Genomic DNA, 17,126 nt, shown 5'->3' with positions numbered 1-17,126 from the left:
GGTGTGTTCTACTGTAGACATTGGACAACAGTATTTCAATATAGCATACGGTTCCAAGTTGAAGTAGCAGAGGCAATAGGGGTGTGCTGGCAAGAATAACAGGGTTCTGTCAGCACATTTGACTTAGTGCTCCACAGAGCACAACTGGGAGGGAAGGCTGTGGGTTTATTCTCAAAGCTTCTGTTGTGGAGCTCCCACAGAGGTGGTGTAGCTGTGGTGAGGTGAGTGGGATGTGCTGGTGTTGCCATCTGCAGGCAGTGGATCTTGGTCCATACAATGAGCTTATACATTGGTAACATATGATAGGCACAACAGTTTGCTACAGCAGAAGCTTAAAGGTTTGTTCTTATGTGTTTTTCCTTTTTGTATTCTTATTTTAAATTCCATGCAGGACATCCAAGGACTCCAGGCAGCGATGGTCTGTGGTGATGCAGTTCTGCAAACTCCACACCACGAAAATGAGCACCTCATACCTAAAGGAGTGTGCTAAATCCAACGACTGGCTGCAGTTCATCATCCAAGCCCAGCTGTATGGCTACAAGCCGGATGAGGTGAGCTGTCTGTGTATGGTCTTAAATGAAGACAGGGATCTTCATGAATGCTCATTGTGATGCTCTCAAAAAAAAAAAGAAAAGAAAGAGAGGAATTTTGGTACTGTTCCTTTCTTATTGAGGAGATGCTTCACATGTGTCCAACCGATGTTACACTCCAAGTTCTTTTTGTTTTAAGTGCAATTTAAATTTGATAAGACATTACCAGTAGGTAAAACTTAAATGCAGTTTAGAAGAGATAATGGGAAGAAGCTCACTGGACAATTCCAGCTTATGAGACGCTTAGGAGCCCTCTGTGTTGTTAACTTGAATCCTTCTCTTGCTTTCTCCAGAAGAAAAATGCATAACTCCACAATTGGCAGTCACTGGAGTTGTGTGTCATCGCACACTGGTGGCAATGCAAGAGAGATGAGAAAAGTGGGCTCTCTGGGAGTCGTAGCTTCACATAAAACGGGGAATTTCAGTACTTCGGTGGAATAATCCACATCTGCAAACACATTTCCTTATCAGCTCTCAAGAAGCAATCTGAAAAATCAGTTGAGGAAGTTGTTCATCTTTGGTGCACATGCATTGCACGTCAGCCTTCCCCCTCGTCCTCCATGGGCCTCGCTCTGCATGCTGCTGTCCTTGTTTTCCTAGGTTGCATCTGTCCTTGAAGGCTTTGCTCCCATTGTACAGCATCACTTGATGTTGGCTCTGGAGAAGTTGCCATTTCTGCGCACTGCTGCGGGGGCTCCTGAGGGCAGCGCTGGGAGCAGACATGAAGATGGTCTCTTCCAAATCCTGTTCCGCTGTCAGGAGAGCCCCAATGCTTCGTGTCACCTTTTGGCTGAGGGACTGAGAGAACACGCTCCTGTTCTGAGTGTTTTAGCGGCATGTTTCCCTGTGAGTACAGCTCGAGTTTGTCTATTAGAGGAATAAATAATAAGTGGTTCGGCTGTTTTTACAGTGCAGTTACTGTACTCAGTAGATACGGAGGTTGCACTCATTGACTTGTTTCTCAGTTTTTGTGGTAATTGCTGTGATCTGTGTGATACATTTGGGCAACTTGTTTGTCATCAAGTGGCATTTTTTGTCCAGTCATTACAAACCCGTCATCTTTATTTGACAGGAGGCCGACATTATTCACTGCCTCTGTGTCTGGATAATTACCAGTGTGGATAATGTTACCAGATCGGAAGCAACAAAACATATTCAGAGCTCAGTAGAAAATCACAAGTGGGATCTTCATGACCTGTCACTTATCTGGAAAGTGCTTTTAAGAGAGCAGAAATGTCAAACGCTTCTAAGGGGATTCCAGCTCTTTTTAAAGGTAGGATTGTGTCATTGAGTGAGCAGAAGTGCTTGAGTGCATCTCAGATCTTCTCAGAGGGAAGAATGCCTGTAGCTTCCCCTCTTGTCTTGCCCTTTGTGCTCCAAATAGCCTGGATGTGATATACTGAAAAACAGCCAAGTAAGAAAATCTCTGAATGGAAGTTCTTCCGGCCATTACAAGCTTGAAGAGCACATTTCAAGCTTGCATGCAGTGTTAATAACCAAGGATGTCATTGCTTTGGTGCTGAGGAACACAAATTCTTCCTTTCCTGGAGTACTTTTACAAAAGAGTTATAATCTACTTCTGTGTCTTTTGAAGGATTCCCCTTTACTGCATATACTGGAGATGTATGATCTGTGCATGAGCTGTAAAAAATACAACGAAGCTAAAACCAAACTGGACGAGTTTCAGAAACAACTCACAAATGTAAGGATTCATTTTGGTAAATGTCTCTGCATTAATTTCCCCCTGTTGGTCTGTGATCCCTATTGAATGTCTTACGTTGAATAAGTGCTTAGGTTGATGTAGGAGCTAATTTTTTGAAGGGGTGGTTTGCAGCAGGTTTGTTTGACATGTGATGGAAGAAAGGTTTGGAACAAACCATCAAATCCTGCAGTGTGTTTTTCTGAGCCTTGTCCTGGGGTGGCACAGCAGGATAAAATGCCACCGTAGCTTTCACATTTGAGCACTTCATTGGTTGAGGGCTGACACTGACTCAGACAGGACCTCTGTCAGTACACTGAATTATCTATGGTCACTGAATGTGTGACTAAATTCTCTGCTGTGCTGATAAACCAGTGACTTACAGGATCAAAGCAGTTTCATTCTGTGCTCCTTGTTTGTCACATACAGGTTTGCTGACAAATAACTTCAGTGCTTTCCTTTCTGTTGTGATTTTATAGTCCCATGGATGTCTTTGTAATCAGCACCGCATGCTGTAATGCTTCCTTGTTTTCCTTCCTGCAATTCAAGCTGATGCTGATCAGTTTCCTTTTCCTGCGCACCACTCACGTAGTGAATATGCTTATAAAGTGTACAGGAGTGTGCTGAGCTGTTGATCTGACCATTTATTTTAGCCATCTATTCATCCTTCTTGCAGTTCTGTCTCCTCCTTGGCTATCTGGAGCCCTGTAATAAAACTGGCTGCCTTCAAATGGAAGTCAAACATACGTGGGTGATGGGGCACCCCCGCATGGGGCTGGCACGTGGTTGTTTCCTGAAGGAGTTTGCTGAGTTTCACCTCTGATAACCAGTGTGTGATTCTCAGCAATGTGCAGAATATACTCCCCAGGAATGGCCCTCAATCTTATCAGACCTTTCTGTGTGCACAGCTTCAGGCCACCGATGGAGCGGCAGCTTCAGGAGTCCCCATGCAGTGGCTGGAATCACAGGCGTTGTTCCTTCTTGAACTGATGATGCAGCAGTGCAGGACGGAATACGAACTGGGAAAGCTCTTACAGCTGTTTGCTGCCACAGACAATCTTCTGCTGGATGGTAAATGCAGCTGCTTCTGTTAGTTGATACTACAGCTGACTCTGAAGGCCACATATGGTGTTTCTGGAGTGACTGAATGTGGTTGCTTGAAGTGTAGTTGTGGTATTTCATTCATGTGAGAGAATTGATGCAACTAGAACTGGTTCTTATGGTGAACTGCAGTGATGAAAATTGTGTGCAAGTCTGGTTGGGGACATGGGTGAGCACGGGTGTGTGTTGGTGAGGAGCACACATTATCTACAGAACTATTTCAGTTCAAGGTTTAGAATACCTTTTTAGTCCCATATGAGCTTTAGAGTGTAAGATCTGTGCTCCTCTGGCAGGCTGTGCACTGGCATAAGCAGCAGTTTAAAAGCAGCTGCTGTAATTGTTTACGTTCCTTTAAAACAGGCCCTTATGTGAAGAAACTCTGTGCGCTCAGTGAGATCCTGAAGGATTCCTCCGTGTCCATCCGTCGCTCCATGCTGACCACGTGCAGCCCAGAAACGTTTCAGGATGAGTGCAGGTCCATCCTGGAGCAGCTTCAAGAGCGAGGGCTGTTCTCTCTGGCTCGGCAGGTGGCGGAGCTGGCTGAGCTGCCTGCAGACAGCGTGGTTACCCGAGAGGTACGGCGTGGGGCAGCAGTGCCCATCAGCTCCTGGTGTTTGGTGCTGACAGCACTGGGAATGTTGCTTTGTGTTTGTTTGTTTTGGAAGCGTTGCAAAATCTGTGTGAATTTTGCAGATTCTGAGAGATCTCCAACTTCTGAGAGACGTGGGAGAGTGGGATCGAGAGCAGACAAGAATGAAGTTCTGGAAGAAATGTAATGACAGCTTCGAGAGGAATTCCATCTCCAGCAAAGCTGCATCGGATTTCTTTTTGAATCAGGCCAATCTGGTGTGTGACCCCTCAGCTCATGAGAAGATCAGCAGCGTTACAGAGAGACATTTACTGCTCACTCTGGCTGGCCATTGGCTTGCCAAGGATGTCTCGGTGGCACTGGATGAGTTAGAAGAAATAGAGAAGCAGGTCTGGATTTGTCGCATCACGCAACAAACATTATCTGCAGATGAGGGGTCAGGCGGGTCAGGACGCACCTCCCGTGCTGTAGTGAATGGGGATTTTACTTTTGACAGCCTGGCCAAGGAGTTTTCTTTTTCAAAGCTGCCTGCTCTGAACACACCAAACTACTTAAACGTGGAGGGTCTTGAGTTTGGGGAGTGTCAGCAGACCTTGGCTGATGATGAGGAGGAGTCACTCAAGTTTCTGGTCGGATGCCTCCTCGATGAGGGAAGCGTGCATGAAGCCAGCCGTGTTTGTCACTATTTCCACCTCTACAGCAGGGATGTCTCACTGGTGTTGCACTGCAGAGCCCTGGCCTCAGGGGAGGCTGATCTGGACAAACTGCACGCAGATATTCAGGCTCTTGTGGCAGTAGAGAAGACACAGGAAAGCAGCGCATCACAGCAGAGCAGAGTCTCAAGCTGTAAGTAACACTAATTCAGCCTCCTGACAAGTACTGCAGCTGTCCTAAAGGGCTCTTCTTAGTTATACTGTTTCACAAAGTTTCTGCAGGTGATTTATTTGGTTCAAAGTCCTGCCATGCAGGTTTGGTGTGTTTTGGATTCTCAACCATTTGTTTGTTCTAGTTCACAATTCAGCCCAGGTAAAGCATCCCTGAGTGTGATCTGTGTTCCTGCTGCTGGAACACAGGCTCTAGTAGATACTGAGTACATTTGTGGGGCTGGAACTGCTTTAGGGAATGTATTCATCTGAATTCTTGGTGCATGGCAGTGGTTTTAACAATAATAGCAATACTAAATCAGAGCTCAGTGTCAAGAGCTCAGTTTTCAAAGGCTGAGAAGACATTCTGGATTTGCTGCAGACTGGTGGAGTGTCGCTGCAGGTGCGAGGTTTGCTGTCACCTGTCTTTGTGAGGCAGGAATTCATCGTGCTGTTGTTTGCAGCATCGAGCTTAGAGGACTGGACGCACATCGCAGATCCAGCGCCGGATGATCCAGTTGTTGTCAGTCTGAAGGCTCTCATAGATGAATGTGTCCATGGGAGGAACTACTGCAGGCAGGTTCTCTGTCTGTATGAGCTTTCTAAGGTACGGCTCTGGGAACATTTATTAAAGAAATGGGCAGTTTGAAGCAGTTTCATCTCCTCCTGCAGCACTTCCCTCTTGCATTGGCCATTTCAGATGAGATACCACAAGTCAATGTATGTTCTGTGCTTGGATGTTTTGTTGTGCACCTTCTTAACTGCGTGTGCATTTCTTAGGAACTGAACTGCTCCTACAGTGAGATGTCAGCCCTCGACCCTGAGAAAGTGCTTCGAGCGATTCTGTCATCCCAGCAGGCAGAGAGATGCAGGAGGGCTCAGGCATTCATCACCACGCAGGGTCTGCAGCCCGAAACTGTGGCAGAGCTGGTGGCCAAAGAAGTTGTGCAGGAGTTACTGGCCTCTTCGGAAGGAAAAGGTACTAACAGCACTCAGTCTTGGCTTTTAATACTTGTTTGTTTGGAAATGTGGTATCTTTGCACCTGGAGAATTGCCCTTGCTCTCAAGACACTGGAGGGCTGATCATGGTGATGTTTAGGCAGCCCTGTAAGATTATCAAAATATTACGTTATCACAGGGTTTAACAGCAGAGCTCTGTGAGAAGGGATGAGCCATCAGAGGAGATCTGGGGTTCAGGCTGTTTTCCTCTGTTCCTCGTGCTTTCTGCTTCTCCCTTGCAGACCTGTGCGCTTCCTGTTCCCCTTGTATCAGTTCACTTGTGTAAGCTTGCATGATTTGACACCATCCTCAGCAAAGTCAATTTACTGACCCAGCAGAAAACAAGAGTTTTCTTTTGAGTTAATGAGTTTGAACTGATTCATAGGAGAGAATGAGTCAGAGCCACTGATGAGGGATCATCTGAAGTGTCTTGAGAGCTGTAGTACCAAGCCCTGTCTCAGTCAGATGAGGTTGTGTTGGTTTTGTGTCGCTGTGGGTATCACTGGCTGTTTCTGTGCAGGACAGAAGCAGGTTTCCAACCCTGCAGCTGAGAGCCAGGCGTTCCTGCAGCTCGCGAAGCTGTGCCAGGACCACACCATGGTGGGCATGAAGCTGCTGGAGAAAATCGCCTCTGTGCCCCGTGGGGAGCTGTCATGCAGTGAGTAGATGGCAAACAGCGGCAGTGAGTGCAGCACCAAGCGTGGCAGTGCTTGGCTTAAGATCACATCACATAGGATAAAAGCAGTGCTGACAAAAGCATCTATTATTTATCTCAGATTTGATGGTAATAAACCCGAATATATGGACAGTAAATGTATTGGTGAAGCACTGTGTGAATTTTTTCTGCAAGAAGAACAACAGTTGTGATTTTCTGTTAGTGCCGATAGCTGAAATACCTGAGTCCTTGTGTTCTTCAGTTACAGAACTGCTGATTTTGGCCCATAATTGCTTTAGCCTGACTTGCCACATGGAAGGAATCACCAGAGTCCTGCAGGCAGCTCGGCTTCTCACAGATGAGCATTTGGCTCCTAATGATGAGTATGGACTAATGGTGCGTGTGTTTGCTGCCGTGTTTGTTGCCCTGAGGGGTCGGGCTGTGTTGGGCTGGAGGAGTCCCTCACCTGTGGGTGGCAGTGCTGGTGCTGCCCGACTCACACCGTGCTCAGTGCAGGGCTGGTGGGAATGTATTGATGGGCATACAGGGTCCTCTTGTGTTTGTATTTGGTAGAAGTGCGCCCTTTCACATCACAATAAGAACAGGGCAGTGGGCTGACTTTAAAATAACTCCTCTTGGATCTGAGGGAACATCTGCCTGCCCACAGCACAGCACTGCTGCTTTCTGTCTGTCTTTCTGTTACTGGGAGCTGGGTGCTCACTCTGCTGCTCCCACAGGTTCGCCTTCTCACTGGGATCGGCAGGTACAATGAGATGACCTACATCTTTGAGCTGCTGCACGAGAAGCATTACTTTGAAGTGCTCATGAGAAAGAAATTAGACCCGGTAGGTGGTGGGAAACAGAGGGGGAATGTGTTCAGAGCACTGTGTCTACATCAGAAACTGGAATTTACACAGCGAGGTGGAATCGTCTGGGGCTCCCAACTGCTGGAGTGTAGGAAGTGTTATTCCTTTTCCAAGTAATGAATTCATTCTGGGTTTTATGAGATACCCCAAAGAGAAATAATCACACTGTGGAGAACTGAGTTGGGACTGAGCTGCCTGAAGTGCAGCAATGAGAGTAAAAAATGAGCTCCTAAGTCTTGATTTGGTAACGCTTTGTCTGAGCAGAGCGGGACGCTGAAGACGGCTCTGCTGGATTACATCAAGCGCTGCCGCCCCGGGGACAGCGAGAAGCACAACATGATCGCTCTGTGCTTCAGCATGTGCCGCGAGATCGGAGAGAATCACGAGGCTGCTGCCTGCATACAGCTGAAACTCATCGAATCTCAGCCATGGGGTGAGTGTCAGCTGCAAAACCAAGACATGGGAGTGTGTGCACTTCGTGTGTGTGTGTGTGTGAGTGTGAGATACCTGCTGCTGTGTGTGAGATACCTGCTGCCATCTGGGTTCAGTGAGTTCTTTACAGCTCAGAGCAGCACAAGGAGATCCACGCCTTGCAGCTCAGCCCTCCTGCAGCCACCCCTTCTGTGTCCCCCAGCCCTGCTGGTGTCTGTGCCTGTCTGTGCCTGCTGTGTGCTCTGGATGTGCTGGCAGCTCCTGCAGCAGCTTTAGCTCACAAACAGCTGGAACAGCTTCACCGTCGCCCAGAGCTGTTTTTGTTGTTTAGAGAGATGAGGGAGATTTCTCTGCTGCTTTCTGAGAGGAGCCGCTCAGGGCTGCTGCTAAGAAGCATTTTTCGTCTTCCTTTTTCTCCTATGGAAATAACTGATGATTCCATTTCTCCCCCATTTCAGAGGAGTCTCTTCAGGATGTTGCAAACTTAAAGAAACTGCTGATGAAAGCTCTGACCCTCTTCATTGATGCAGCAGAGAGTTACTCCAAGGTAAAACCTCACAGAGCTCGTGGCACACGAGAAGTGAGCTGCACTGCGGGAACAGGGAGCTGCAATGGGCTTGTTGGTCCTGCAGCACACAGCAGCCTCACTCACAGCAGTTTGTCCTCCCTCTGAACGTTTCTGTTTGCAGGACTCCTGTGTCCGCCAGGCCCTGCGCTGCCGCCGCCTCACAAAGCTCATCACTCTGCAGCTGCATTTCCTGAGCACTGGTCAGAGCACGATGCTGATTAACAGGAACAGGCAGAACTTGATGGAGTGCATCGTGTCCTTGCCGCGATTCTATCAGGTAAGCTGGGCTTTCTCTGCTGCTTTGTTGGAAGCTGATGGCTGTGACCAGCAGGTGCAGCAGCACTTTGCTCCTGTGAGCAATGCCATGTGGCCCCCAAGGCCTCTTGGTGTGCAGCCATCACTGCTGTGGGCAGAAGGCAGCGTCTGTGCTAAGCAGGGGAATGTGTCTGTGCACAGCTCAGCTCCTCCTGCCCTGTACCTCCAGCATCTCTTCTCCCTGCAGGCGGCTGTTGTGGCCGAGGCGTATGAGTTCGTTCCGGACTGGGCTGAAGTTCTGTACCAGCAGGTGATCAATAAGGGGGACTTCGGTTACTTGGAAGAATTCAAACAGCAGAGACTGCTGAAACCTGCCTTGTTTGAGGAGATCGCCAAGAAGTAAGTCAGGTCACACTGGGAACTTTGGTTTTCAGGGGCAGAACAAGAAGCTGCAAGGCAAAATGCCTGCAGACCCCCCCCAGTGTGCTGGGATTATTCACAGGTGTAAGCAGCAGCCGCCCACCGATGCTGCTCTGAGGAACCTGAAGAAGCTGCTCACGTACTGCGAGGACATCTGTACCCACTACAGGCTGGCGTATGACAACAAGTTCTATGATGTGGTCAACGTGCTCCTGAAGGACGCCCAGACCGGATGCTGCCTTAATGATATGTTATCCAACTAGAACACAACCGCCACAAGCTGCACCACAGCCTGAATGGTTGGTACGGGCTCCTCCACGCTTCATAACACTCATGGTGACCTGCTGCTGTGCAACAGGAGCTCCAGAAGGGCACTGGTTGTAAGTACTTAGAATGCTGCTGCTGTCTTAACCTGAAGGTGTTGTGTACAATAAATCCTACCCTGTTCAAATACCCGACTGCTGGCTGTGGGTCTCAGGGATCGCAGCAGGAACTGCACCTCAACCAGCAGGAAAACAAAGTAAAACATCCTGAACCTGACGATAAAACGAGCAGAATTAATTGGCTCCTACACGCTACAGAGAACCCATTGTTTGTCGTCTTTGGTTCCAATCTGATCAGCTTGTTTCTGTTTTCCAGCTTAGTGATGAGGTTTAAGCCCAGCTCCTGTTTAACAAGCTCCAAGAGAGCAGAACCCAATAGAGAGAATAAGAACCGAATATCTGTGCTCTGCTCAGTTATGGATTCCTTCCCACGCTCATACAGAGCAGCCGTGGGGACGAGGCCTTCCCTGGAGCTCAGGGCTGCCATGGTGGGTGATGAAGCTCTGCTCCCCAACAGCAGCACACAGAAAGAACAGGGTCCAAAGGGCGCTGTGGTGAAGTCCTCACAATAGTGATTTTTATTAAATTAGTTGCTTTATAAAACATTGCGGATGTCGTAATTGTTAACGTAACAATTTGCCCCACTGTAGTAACTGCTGCAGTTTGCTAAGCAAGTTGTTTGTTTTTAAATGAAAGAAAATAGCCGAGTCATGAAAGAGCAACCGCAGCCCAGGAGACCAAAGTCGTGTTTGGTTTTTTACACCGAAACCAGGCAGTAACTGTTAAAGGGCCCGACCCGGCCAGCGGCACCGGCAGAAATGCAGACGAATGGAAACTCACCATCATGGCGTGAGTTTTGGTTTTGTTTTTCCCAAACCTGGAGCTCTTTCCCTGCTCTCTCCCAGCGCTGCTGTGTGGACGTCACCCTGTGCAGCCGTGCGACTCCCACTCCTGAAGTCAGCAGTTCCCCTTCACAATACACTGAAAACCTCAAGCTCTAAGTAAGACAAAGCAACTGTAATACTAAGTGCACACCCATGGCTGCAAACGGTGTCTGCTCATCAAACAACTCATTCAAGGAGGTTCAGTTAAGGCCGTGTCGTACAAGAGGGCCGGTAATGCTCGGCCTCTTTGAAATTCATTTCCAATTTGGTGGCTGTCTGTGAAATCAAACAGCCATTTCTGGGAGCAGAATTCGGTGATTTGGGTTTGTGGGTTTTTGGGTTGTTCCTTTATTTTTTTTTCCCCTGTAATTTTGGAGCTTTTGAGCTGCTTCCTTCCAGCGCCTCGAGCACAGAACAGGGAGGGCAGCACTTGGGCACCGCCTGCCGCGCCGAGCCACCAGCACAGAGACTGCAACCTTGATAACAGCATTTGGCAGAATTTAAAGAAAGAGAAGTTGTGCTACATGTTTAAGGGGTTATGGGCAACAGAAAGACAACAGAAGGGGAGATAAATGTCACATGAAGTCTTCAAACTCTTGTACGTATTCTCCATCGTATCCTCCATAATCAGCCAGGTCATCTTTCATAGTAGCCTTTAATCCACCTCCAGGCACAACACCTTTTTTCTTCTTTTTGGCTTTACTCTGCTTGAAAAGGAAGGAGAGTGGATTTAGTGACACAGCCACAGCAGTCTGTCCTCCTTCTGATTAGACAGAGCCCAGAGGAGCAAATACCTGCATTGCTGTTCCACTACGAACCCGTCCTCTAACCTGATTTAACACTCCGAAAAATGCATTGCTAGTGATATCTTCAATTTCATTGCTGTCTATACAGCTCAACTCATTATTGAATCTCCACCAACCCGAGGTTTTAAATCTATTCTCCAAAACCTACTGTTATGTTCTGTACCACATAAGCATCTGTTAAGCTATTATCTCACCTCATTTTCATGTCTATGCAGCCATTGCTCCTTCCATTGCCACACCCCAACCATCAGCTATTCCAAACCCCAGCAACAAACTCGGCCTAAGGCTGCAGTTGTTCTGCTGTCCTGATGCTGTAGCCCTGCTGCCCTGTGTGTGATGCCTTGACTTGGGCCTCCTCACTGCCATGACAGCACCATGTGAACACACAGCTCAGCTCCAGTCTACCAGCCAAGGCTTTGGCCTGTGCTCTGACTTAATAGAACTCCTGCTGACCTCACACATATAAGGGTGTTTTAGATCAGTATCCAGGACTACAACGTCACCTACTGTCACACACAACCCCAGCAGCAGTTCAGGTCAGCGCTGGACCTGCTGTGCAGTGCAGGCATTGAGCACCTTCAGCAGGAGCTGCCTCAGCTGCATCCAGCTGTGGGATCGAGTCTCACCTTCTCCTGTTTCTGTTTTTCACTGCATAGTACCGTCAATGAATTCGTGATCTTCTTCAAATCATCAATTTCCACTACAGAGAAAAGAAAAAAAGAGATTCCTCATCAACTTTGTGCTCACATACCCTCCCATCATCACAGTCCTCTCATGACTGTAGAGGTATGAGACGGATGGTGCAGAAGGGAAGGGTGCAAATTAAGAGCTGGCGCACACAGTCTTAACAGGGAGACACTCAACCAACTGGAGCAACGTGACTATGCAGTACAGTACAATATCGACTGTTTCAGACACCAAAAGGAGCAGCACAGTGTCAATACTGAATTGCCCAGTGAGTCCCTCACTTCAGCTCTGGGACCGTACAGCACTGCTGCAGGCAGCCCTGTGTGTGCACAGCCGTACACAGCACCGAGCCACCCCGCAGCTGAAGGGCAGAGTGAGCAAAGCACAGCAGAAGGGCTCACACAACAAACCCAACTGCTGCAGCCAACCAGAGCAGGGACACGGGGCTGTAAGTTACTTTATCTCTGTACGGTCACATGCTGAATTCCAGAGCAATTAATCTCGCAGTCCCTGAATTACAAGATCTCACTCTTAGAACAGTCCTCCCAGCAGAGCTGCTGCCATTACCCGGCTCAGAGAAACGTCTGTGTTCCAGAAACTGCTTCAAGACAGACCGGTGAGATGGAGAGCAGCACGAAGAGCTGCAGCTCTAAGTGCCTGTTTGTAAGTGACTGCAGGAAGACACAAATGTGCCCCACAGAGCACGGGCTGGGATGGAACCTCACACTGACACTCAGCTCAGCACCAGCTGCACATTGATCTCAGTTTCAGCTCATAGCACACCCTCAAGGTCACACCTGCTGCAGTCCTGGCAGTGGGCTGAGGAGCTCCTCAATGTACTTACATGAAATACAAACGTCTCGAACTAACGCTTCCAAGAAGCTGGCGTAATGTAAGGACTTCTCATACTGCGTGATTTTCTCTTTTAGTAGCTTGCCAAATTCCGTAAAGTCATCTTTTGAAGAGGGATTCATGGCATCTATTCCACAAGTGTTATTTACACCTGCGAGGGAAGGCACACGGTTACAACGCATTGGCTGCGGGCTCTGAAAGATGACACCAGAGCAAAACCCATTCAGTTGTCCCTGTCTCATCAAGCACCGCCAAACCAAACTTCCTCCAACCCCCGTCCTCTGCAAACAAATCACGGCCACGTTAACAACCCGCAGGGCCACAGACTCACTGTGCTCTGGGCAGTGCTGGCTGCAGAGCCCTCCTTCCTTTAACAGAGAGTTCTAAACGAGTCCCTCTGTGCAGAATCCCCCTGGTTCTTTGCACCCCAGCAGTGCCCTGCAGGCCTGCACACAGCTGACAGCTCTGCCATGGCACAGCACACACTCACCAAACGTTTCTTTTGCTAACTCCAGGTCTGACTCCTCTTGCAATTTCTTTAGTCGTAGTTTGTCTGCTAACTGTTCTTCTGGTGTAAGTTCTTTATGTTCCTCTGGAGCCTCTAACTGCATTTAAAACAAAATGAACACCTGGTAACAGGGGAACATCACACTGAGGGGAGCTCTTACAAGAAACCACGTTTATTCCAGTGCCATCTGAGAACCTTCTGTGTGAAGTCAGAGCTCCAAGTGTGCACAGCCCCAACAACCATCCCAATTAATCATAACAACGCCAACTGTTTAATTTCTCTGTAATTTAACTGAGTTATGGAAATGACACATCCATTCCTTCAGCACACACACAGTCACAGAATGGCTCAGGTTGGATGGGAGCAAAAGGATCGTGAAGCTCCAACCCCCCCCCACCAACAGGGCCATCGACCTCTGTATCTCAAAGCAGACGGGGCAGCCCAGGGCCCTGAACAGCTCCAGGACCATTGAAGACACAGCTCTCACAAAGGATGCTGTCTGCACTACTGCACTGCCCTGGGAGCACAGGCTGCCCTTCAAAGCTCATTGTCCCAGGGTGGACAATTACCTCTTTCCCCCCTGATCCCCGCAGTGAGACCTGACCCTGGTGTCCCTCCCTTTCCCCTCAGACAGCCCAGACCTTATTATCACCACCAGCCCCATGTGCACAGCACACAGCTGACATTCAATTCAGCCCACCAGCCCAGGATCCCCACAGCTCCTGCTCAGCCCCCACACACAGCCCACAACCAACACAGCCCTCCACATTCCCGAGCCCACAAAGGAACAGGAATTACCCTTTTTTTCAGCTCCTCTTGCTTTTTCTTCTGTTGTTTTTCTTTTTCTTTTATCTTTTCTGCTATTTTCTTTTTTTCTGACACTTTGGGCTCTGTAAATTGAACAAAACAGCTCCTGAGATCCCACAGTGTTTCTGAGTAACCAGGAAAACAGAAATCAAAGAGAGCAGCAGAGCTGAGCTGGCAGCACTGATGGGGGGCAGAGGCCACACTGTGTCAAGGCCCAAACCAGCCCTACAAGGGCAGACAGACAAAAGCAGCGGGAGCTGCACACACTGAGGTCGCTCCTGGTCAGCCTCACCTTGTTTCACCTCCGTCTCCTTGACTTCCTCCTCTTCCTCCTCATCATCCCAGTTATCCTACAAAGGAAGTCTTCATTAAGACACATGTTGATGCTTTTACGTATTTCTACTTGGCAAACGCAGAGGACAGCAGCTTTCATACGGCCTTTTTAAATGCTCTCAAATCCATTCATTTGAGTTAGGAAGTGGGGAGTTGAGCTGTTGGAGCTGTAAAATACGGGCTCTGATCTGGGAGCTGAGCACAGTGCCGTCAGCTGTGCAGCCCCCTCCCAACAATTAGCTGGGTATCATTAATGGACACGTGTTCTTCCCCTGGTGCCCCTCCAGGTCCCACTGATGCCCTCTGTGTGCAGATCAGCGCTTTGTCACAGCCCTGAAGGTACATGTGGCACCACAAGTTAAAGCCAAGAAATGGCCCAGGAATCTACTTTGAGTTACCAGCACGAGTGGAACCTGTAAGCTTAAGAGCTCACCTTTGGCAGGGCCTGGTCTGCACAGAAGCCACGCAGGCCATGCACACGTTATGGGTGAGCTTTACAACCACAATCCCCAGCTGGGCCTCAGAGCAGAAACGTGAGCACTCAGAGCAGCCATTTACCCGGAGGAGGAACGCGGCGTCACAGCGCATCCCCACAGCTCCCCTGGGCCAACCCGCACCTGTGGCAGAGCCGGCTTCCATCCACATTCCAGGAGGCTGACTTGAATCTGCAGCAGCGCTCATTCAGCTCGTATCTAATTAAACCTGTTACACCCATTTCTTAAACAGCCATTCTCAGCACTGCTGTGCTCGGTGCCCAGCCTGCACGGAGGGGTTTAGATCGAGCACACAGAGCAGGAGGGCAGCGAGCACCAACGGGGCTGCAGGAAGCGACCGCCTCCTCCAACAACTGCTGCCTTCAGATGGGAACAACCCGCCCCAAAGCTGCTCCAGGCACCTGTCAGCACTGCAGGAGTGAGTGAGCAGGGGTGAGTGTGCAGCAGTGAGTGTGCAGGGGTCAGTGTGCAGCAGCTGCTCCCACCGCTGCAGCTGGAGCAGGAGCTGAGCCCCATCTCTCCTCCTCCAGCACTGACACTGAGCCAGGGCACAGCCTCCAACCAAGAGCTGCCCAGGGATAAATAGAGCGAACCCTGTTGGCACCAGGCCTGTCTGCTGGGCAAGCTGTGCCCGGTAACAGCTGAGAGCAGCTGCGTTACCAATGAAGATGATGATCTGAAACCTGGGGAAGTCAATGTTTCCTGAACTCTGGGGTTACTTTAAGATCGTTATCAAAACAACTGCAAAACAAACTACAGGATCCATATGTGGGAAACAAAGCAAGAACATGAACACGCAAAACACCGCGCTCACATCTTTCCCTTATATCCATACTCCACGGCTGACCCTGGCAAACAAGGAGCTCCAGTATCCACCTCCCAGGCTCAGCCCTGAGATCTCCAGCATTTAAACAACGAGCAAATGGAAATGAAACACTCCTATCTGCCATCCAGCCCTCAGCTCCAGGTGCAGCTCTGGTACTAATAGTGTGACCCCGAGAAAGGGGGAGGAAGCCAAACTGCTGCACACGGGGAGCTGCTCCTTTATGACAGCAGAGCTGTCCCTATGAGCACCACCCCACAGAGCAGTTCTCCTGGACACGCTGGATACCAGGAAGGTTCCTCACTTCCAAAGGAAGGCAGAAAAGCAAACTTCACCAGCGCTCTGTATGTGTTCTATATAAACACACACAGGTACACACACACTGCAGCCAGTGTCACATACGTGCATCCAGTGACGCTGTAACCACGCTGCTCACAGAGATACCCCCACTCACCTTGTGTGCTGTAATGCCACAGCAGTGATAACCACAGGGTGTGGTGTCACTGTGCTGCAGAAGCAGAACAGACAGCTCCTAACTCACACAAGTATCTCTTTATAAAGGGAACGCTCTCACACTGCCCACAGAAGGAATTCCACCCTAAGCTCCAATGGTGCTGGTGGTTCCAATATCCTCCAAACAGCGGCACAGCCCGACCCAGCCGAGCACTGAGCCCTCACCCAGCACCGTGCAGGGCTTCACCCAGCGACCACAACGTGGCGACCAGGCGACACCCCGAGCTGCACCGCTGCGTGTCACAGCCCCGACAGCAGCTGGACCGGCCACAAAACGCTGCTGTGAGCTTCGGCTCCTTCCATCTCGATCCCACCCACACGTGCTGCCCGGCTGCTGTGCACACAGAGCTCCGTGCTGGGAGCACAGCGGGGCCAGGCGGCAGGAGACTCGTTGTAATGCAGCCCCTCGCTGTAGTGCATTCACTCGCTGTAGTTCAGTCACTCGCTGTAATGCAGCCCGGCTCCCGGCTCCATCCTCCCTCCTCCACGTGCTGCAGCGCCTCAAACCCCCCATCCCAGCGCTGCTCCGTCAGCCCGTGGCCGCCATCCCGCCCTGCAGCCCCGCTCGGTTCCGGCAGCACCGTGACACCCCCCGCAGCTCCGGCTCCTCCCCGCCCGGCTCCCCGTACCCGCTCCCGGCCCGACTCCGCTCCCCGTGGCCCAGCGGTACCGGACCGCGCCAGGAGCCGCGTTCGGGCCGTGTCGGCTCCCGGGCCCCACAGCGAACAACACCCGACGGCCAACAGCGCATCACGGCCCGGATCCGATCGGAGCGGCCCGACCCGGCGCTGAGTGTCCCGGCCCGACGCACCTTCACGTCGTCGTCCTCGTCCTCTCCGGCCCAGCGATCTCCGGCCACCCCCGGCACCAACCGCTTCGCCACCGGCTCCACCACCTCGAAGGTGTCGGCGTCTGTGTGGGGGGAAGCAGAAAGGACAGCGGGTGAGCGGAGCGAGGACCGGACGGACCGAACGGATGGAACGGATGGAACGGATGGACCGGGTCCAGGCCGACACCTACCCCAGGAATCCGCCTCGGCCGCCATCTTGCCGCGGGAGC

The 17,126-nt window shown here is 50.2% G+C and overlaps 2 protein-coding genes across 14 annotated transcripts in view; one reads left to right on the top strand and one right to left on the bottom strand.

Moving 5' to 3' along the window:
- Nucleotides 1–9,965, top strand: part of SPG11 (SPG11 vesicle trafficking associated, spatacsin) — a 24,276-nt gene extending 14,311 nt beyond the window's left edge. For 4 of the 12 annotated variants that reach the window (XM_085515151.1, XM_085515155.1, XM_085515157.1 and 1 more), the window contains 17 exons: nucleotides 392–551; nucleotides 1,191–1,436; nucleotides 1,663–1,863; nucleotides 2,185–2,292; nucleotides 3,198–3,360; nucleotides 3,751–3,965; nucleotides 4,084–4,825; nucleotides 5,307–5,449; nucleotides 5,623–5,821; nucleotides 6,362–6,499; nucleotides 6,759–6,892; nucleotides 7,234–7,341; nucleotides 7,627–7,795; nucleotides 8,253–8,341; nucleotides 8,484–8,639; nucleotides 8,865–9,016; nucleotides 9,120–9,488. In XM_085515151.1, the coding sequence (XP_085371277.1) occupies nucleotides 392–551; nucleotides 1,191–1,436; nucleotides 1,663–1,863; nucleotides 2,185–2,292; nucleotides 3,198–3,360; nucleotides 3,751–3,965; nucleotides 4,084–4,825; nucleotides 5,307–5,449; nucleotides 5,623–5,821; nucleotides 6,362–6,499; nucleotides 6,759–6,892; nucleotides 7,234–7,341; nucleotides 7,627–7,795; nucleotides 8,253–8,341; nucleotides 8,484–8,639; nucleotides 8,865–9,016; nucleotides 9,120–9,300 (3,304 nt within the window). In that variant the 3' untranslated portion in view covers nucleotides 9,301–9,488. Of the gene's footprint in view, nucleotides 1–391; nucleotides 552–883; nucleotides 1,033–1,190; nucleotides 1,437–1,662; nucleotides 1,864–2,184; nucleotides 2,309–3,197; nucleotides 3,361–3,750; nucleotides 3,966–4,083; nucleotides 4,826–5,281; nucleotides 5,450–5,622; nucleotides 5,822–6,361; nucleotides 6,500–6,758; nucleotides 6,893–7,233; nucleotides 7,342–7,626; nucleotides 7,796–8,252; nucleotides 8,342–8,483; nucleotides 8,640–8,864; nucleotides 9,017–9,088; nucleotides 9,489–9,676 lie in introns of those variants that run through there. The other 8 variants (XR_014934237.1, XR_014934238.1, XM_085515152.1 and 5 more) reach the window with 8 other exon arrangements.
- Nucleotides 9,916–17,126, bottom strand: EIF3J (eukaryotic translation initiation factor 3 subunit J). Of its 2 annotated transcripts, none has more exons than XM_015873294.2 (8): nucleotides 17,088–17,126; nucleotides 16,879–16,979; nucleotides 14,197–14,254; nucleotides 13,896–13,987; nucleotides 13,080–13,194; nucleotides 12,582–12,740; nucleotides 11,677–11,750; nucleotides 9,916–10,951 (listed from the first exon to the last, which is right to left on the bottom strand). In XM_015873294.2, the coding sequence occupies exons 1-8, from the start codon at nucleotides 17,110–17,112 to the stop codon at nucleotides 10,820–10,822; spliced, it is 756 nt and encodes a 251-aa protein (XP_015728780.2). In that variant the 5' UTR covers nucleotides 17,113–17,126; the 3' UTR covers nucleotides 9,916–10,819. The 2 variants fall into 2 exon arrangements, with proteins under 2 accessions (XP_015728780.2, XP_015728782.2); XM_015873296.2 differs by having other exon boundaries at nucleotides 9,916–10,948.

Source organism: Coturnix japonica, chromosome 14 (assembly GCF_054131305.1).
Source record: "Coturnix japonica strain WE chromosome 14, WE-NBRP24, whole genome shotgun sequence".
Lineage (NCBI taxonomy): Eukaryota > Metazoa > Chordata > Aves > Galliformes > Phasianidae > Coturnix > Coturnix japonica.
Note: the sequence above shows the minus strand (reverse complement) of the source record. Positions and strands in the feature narration are given on the sequence as shown.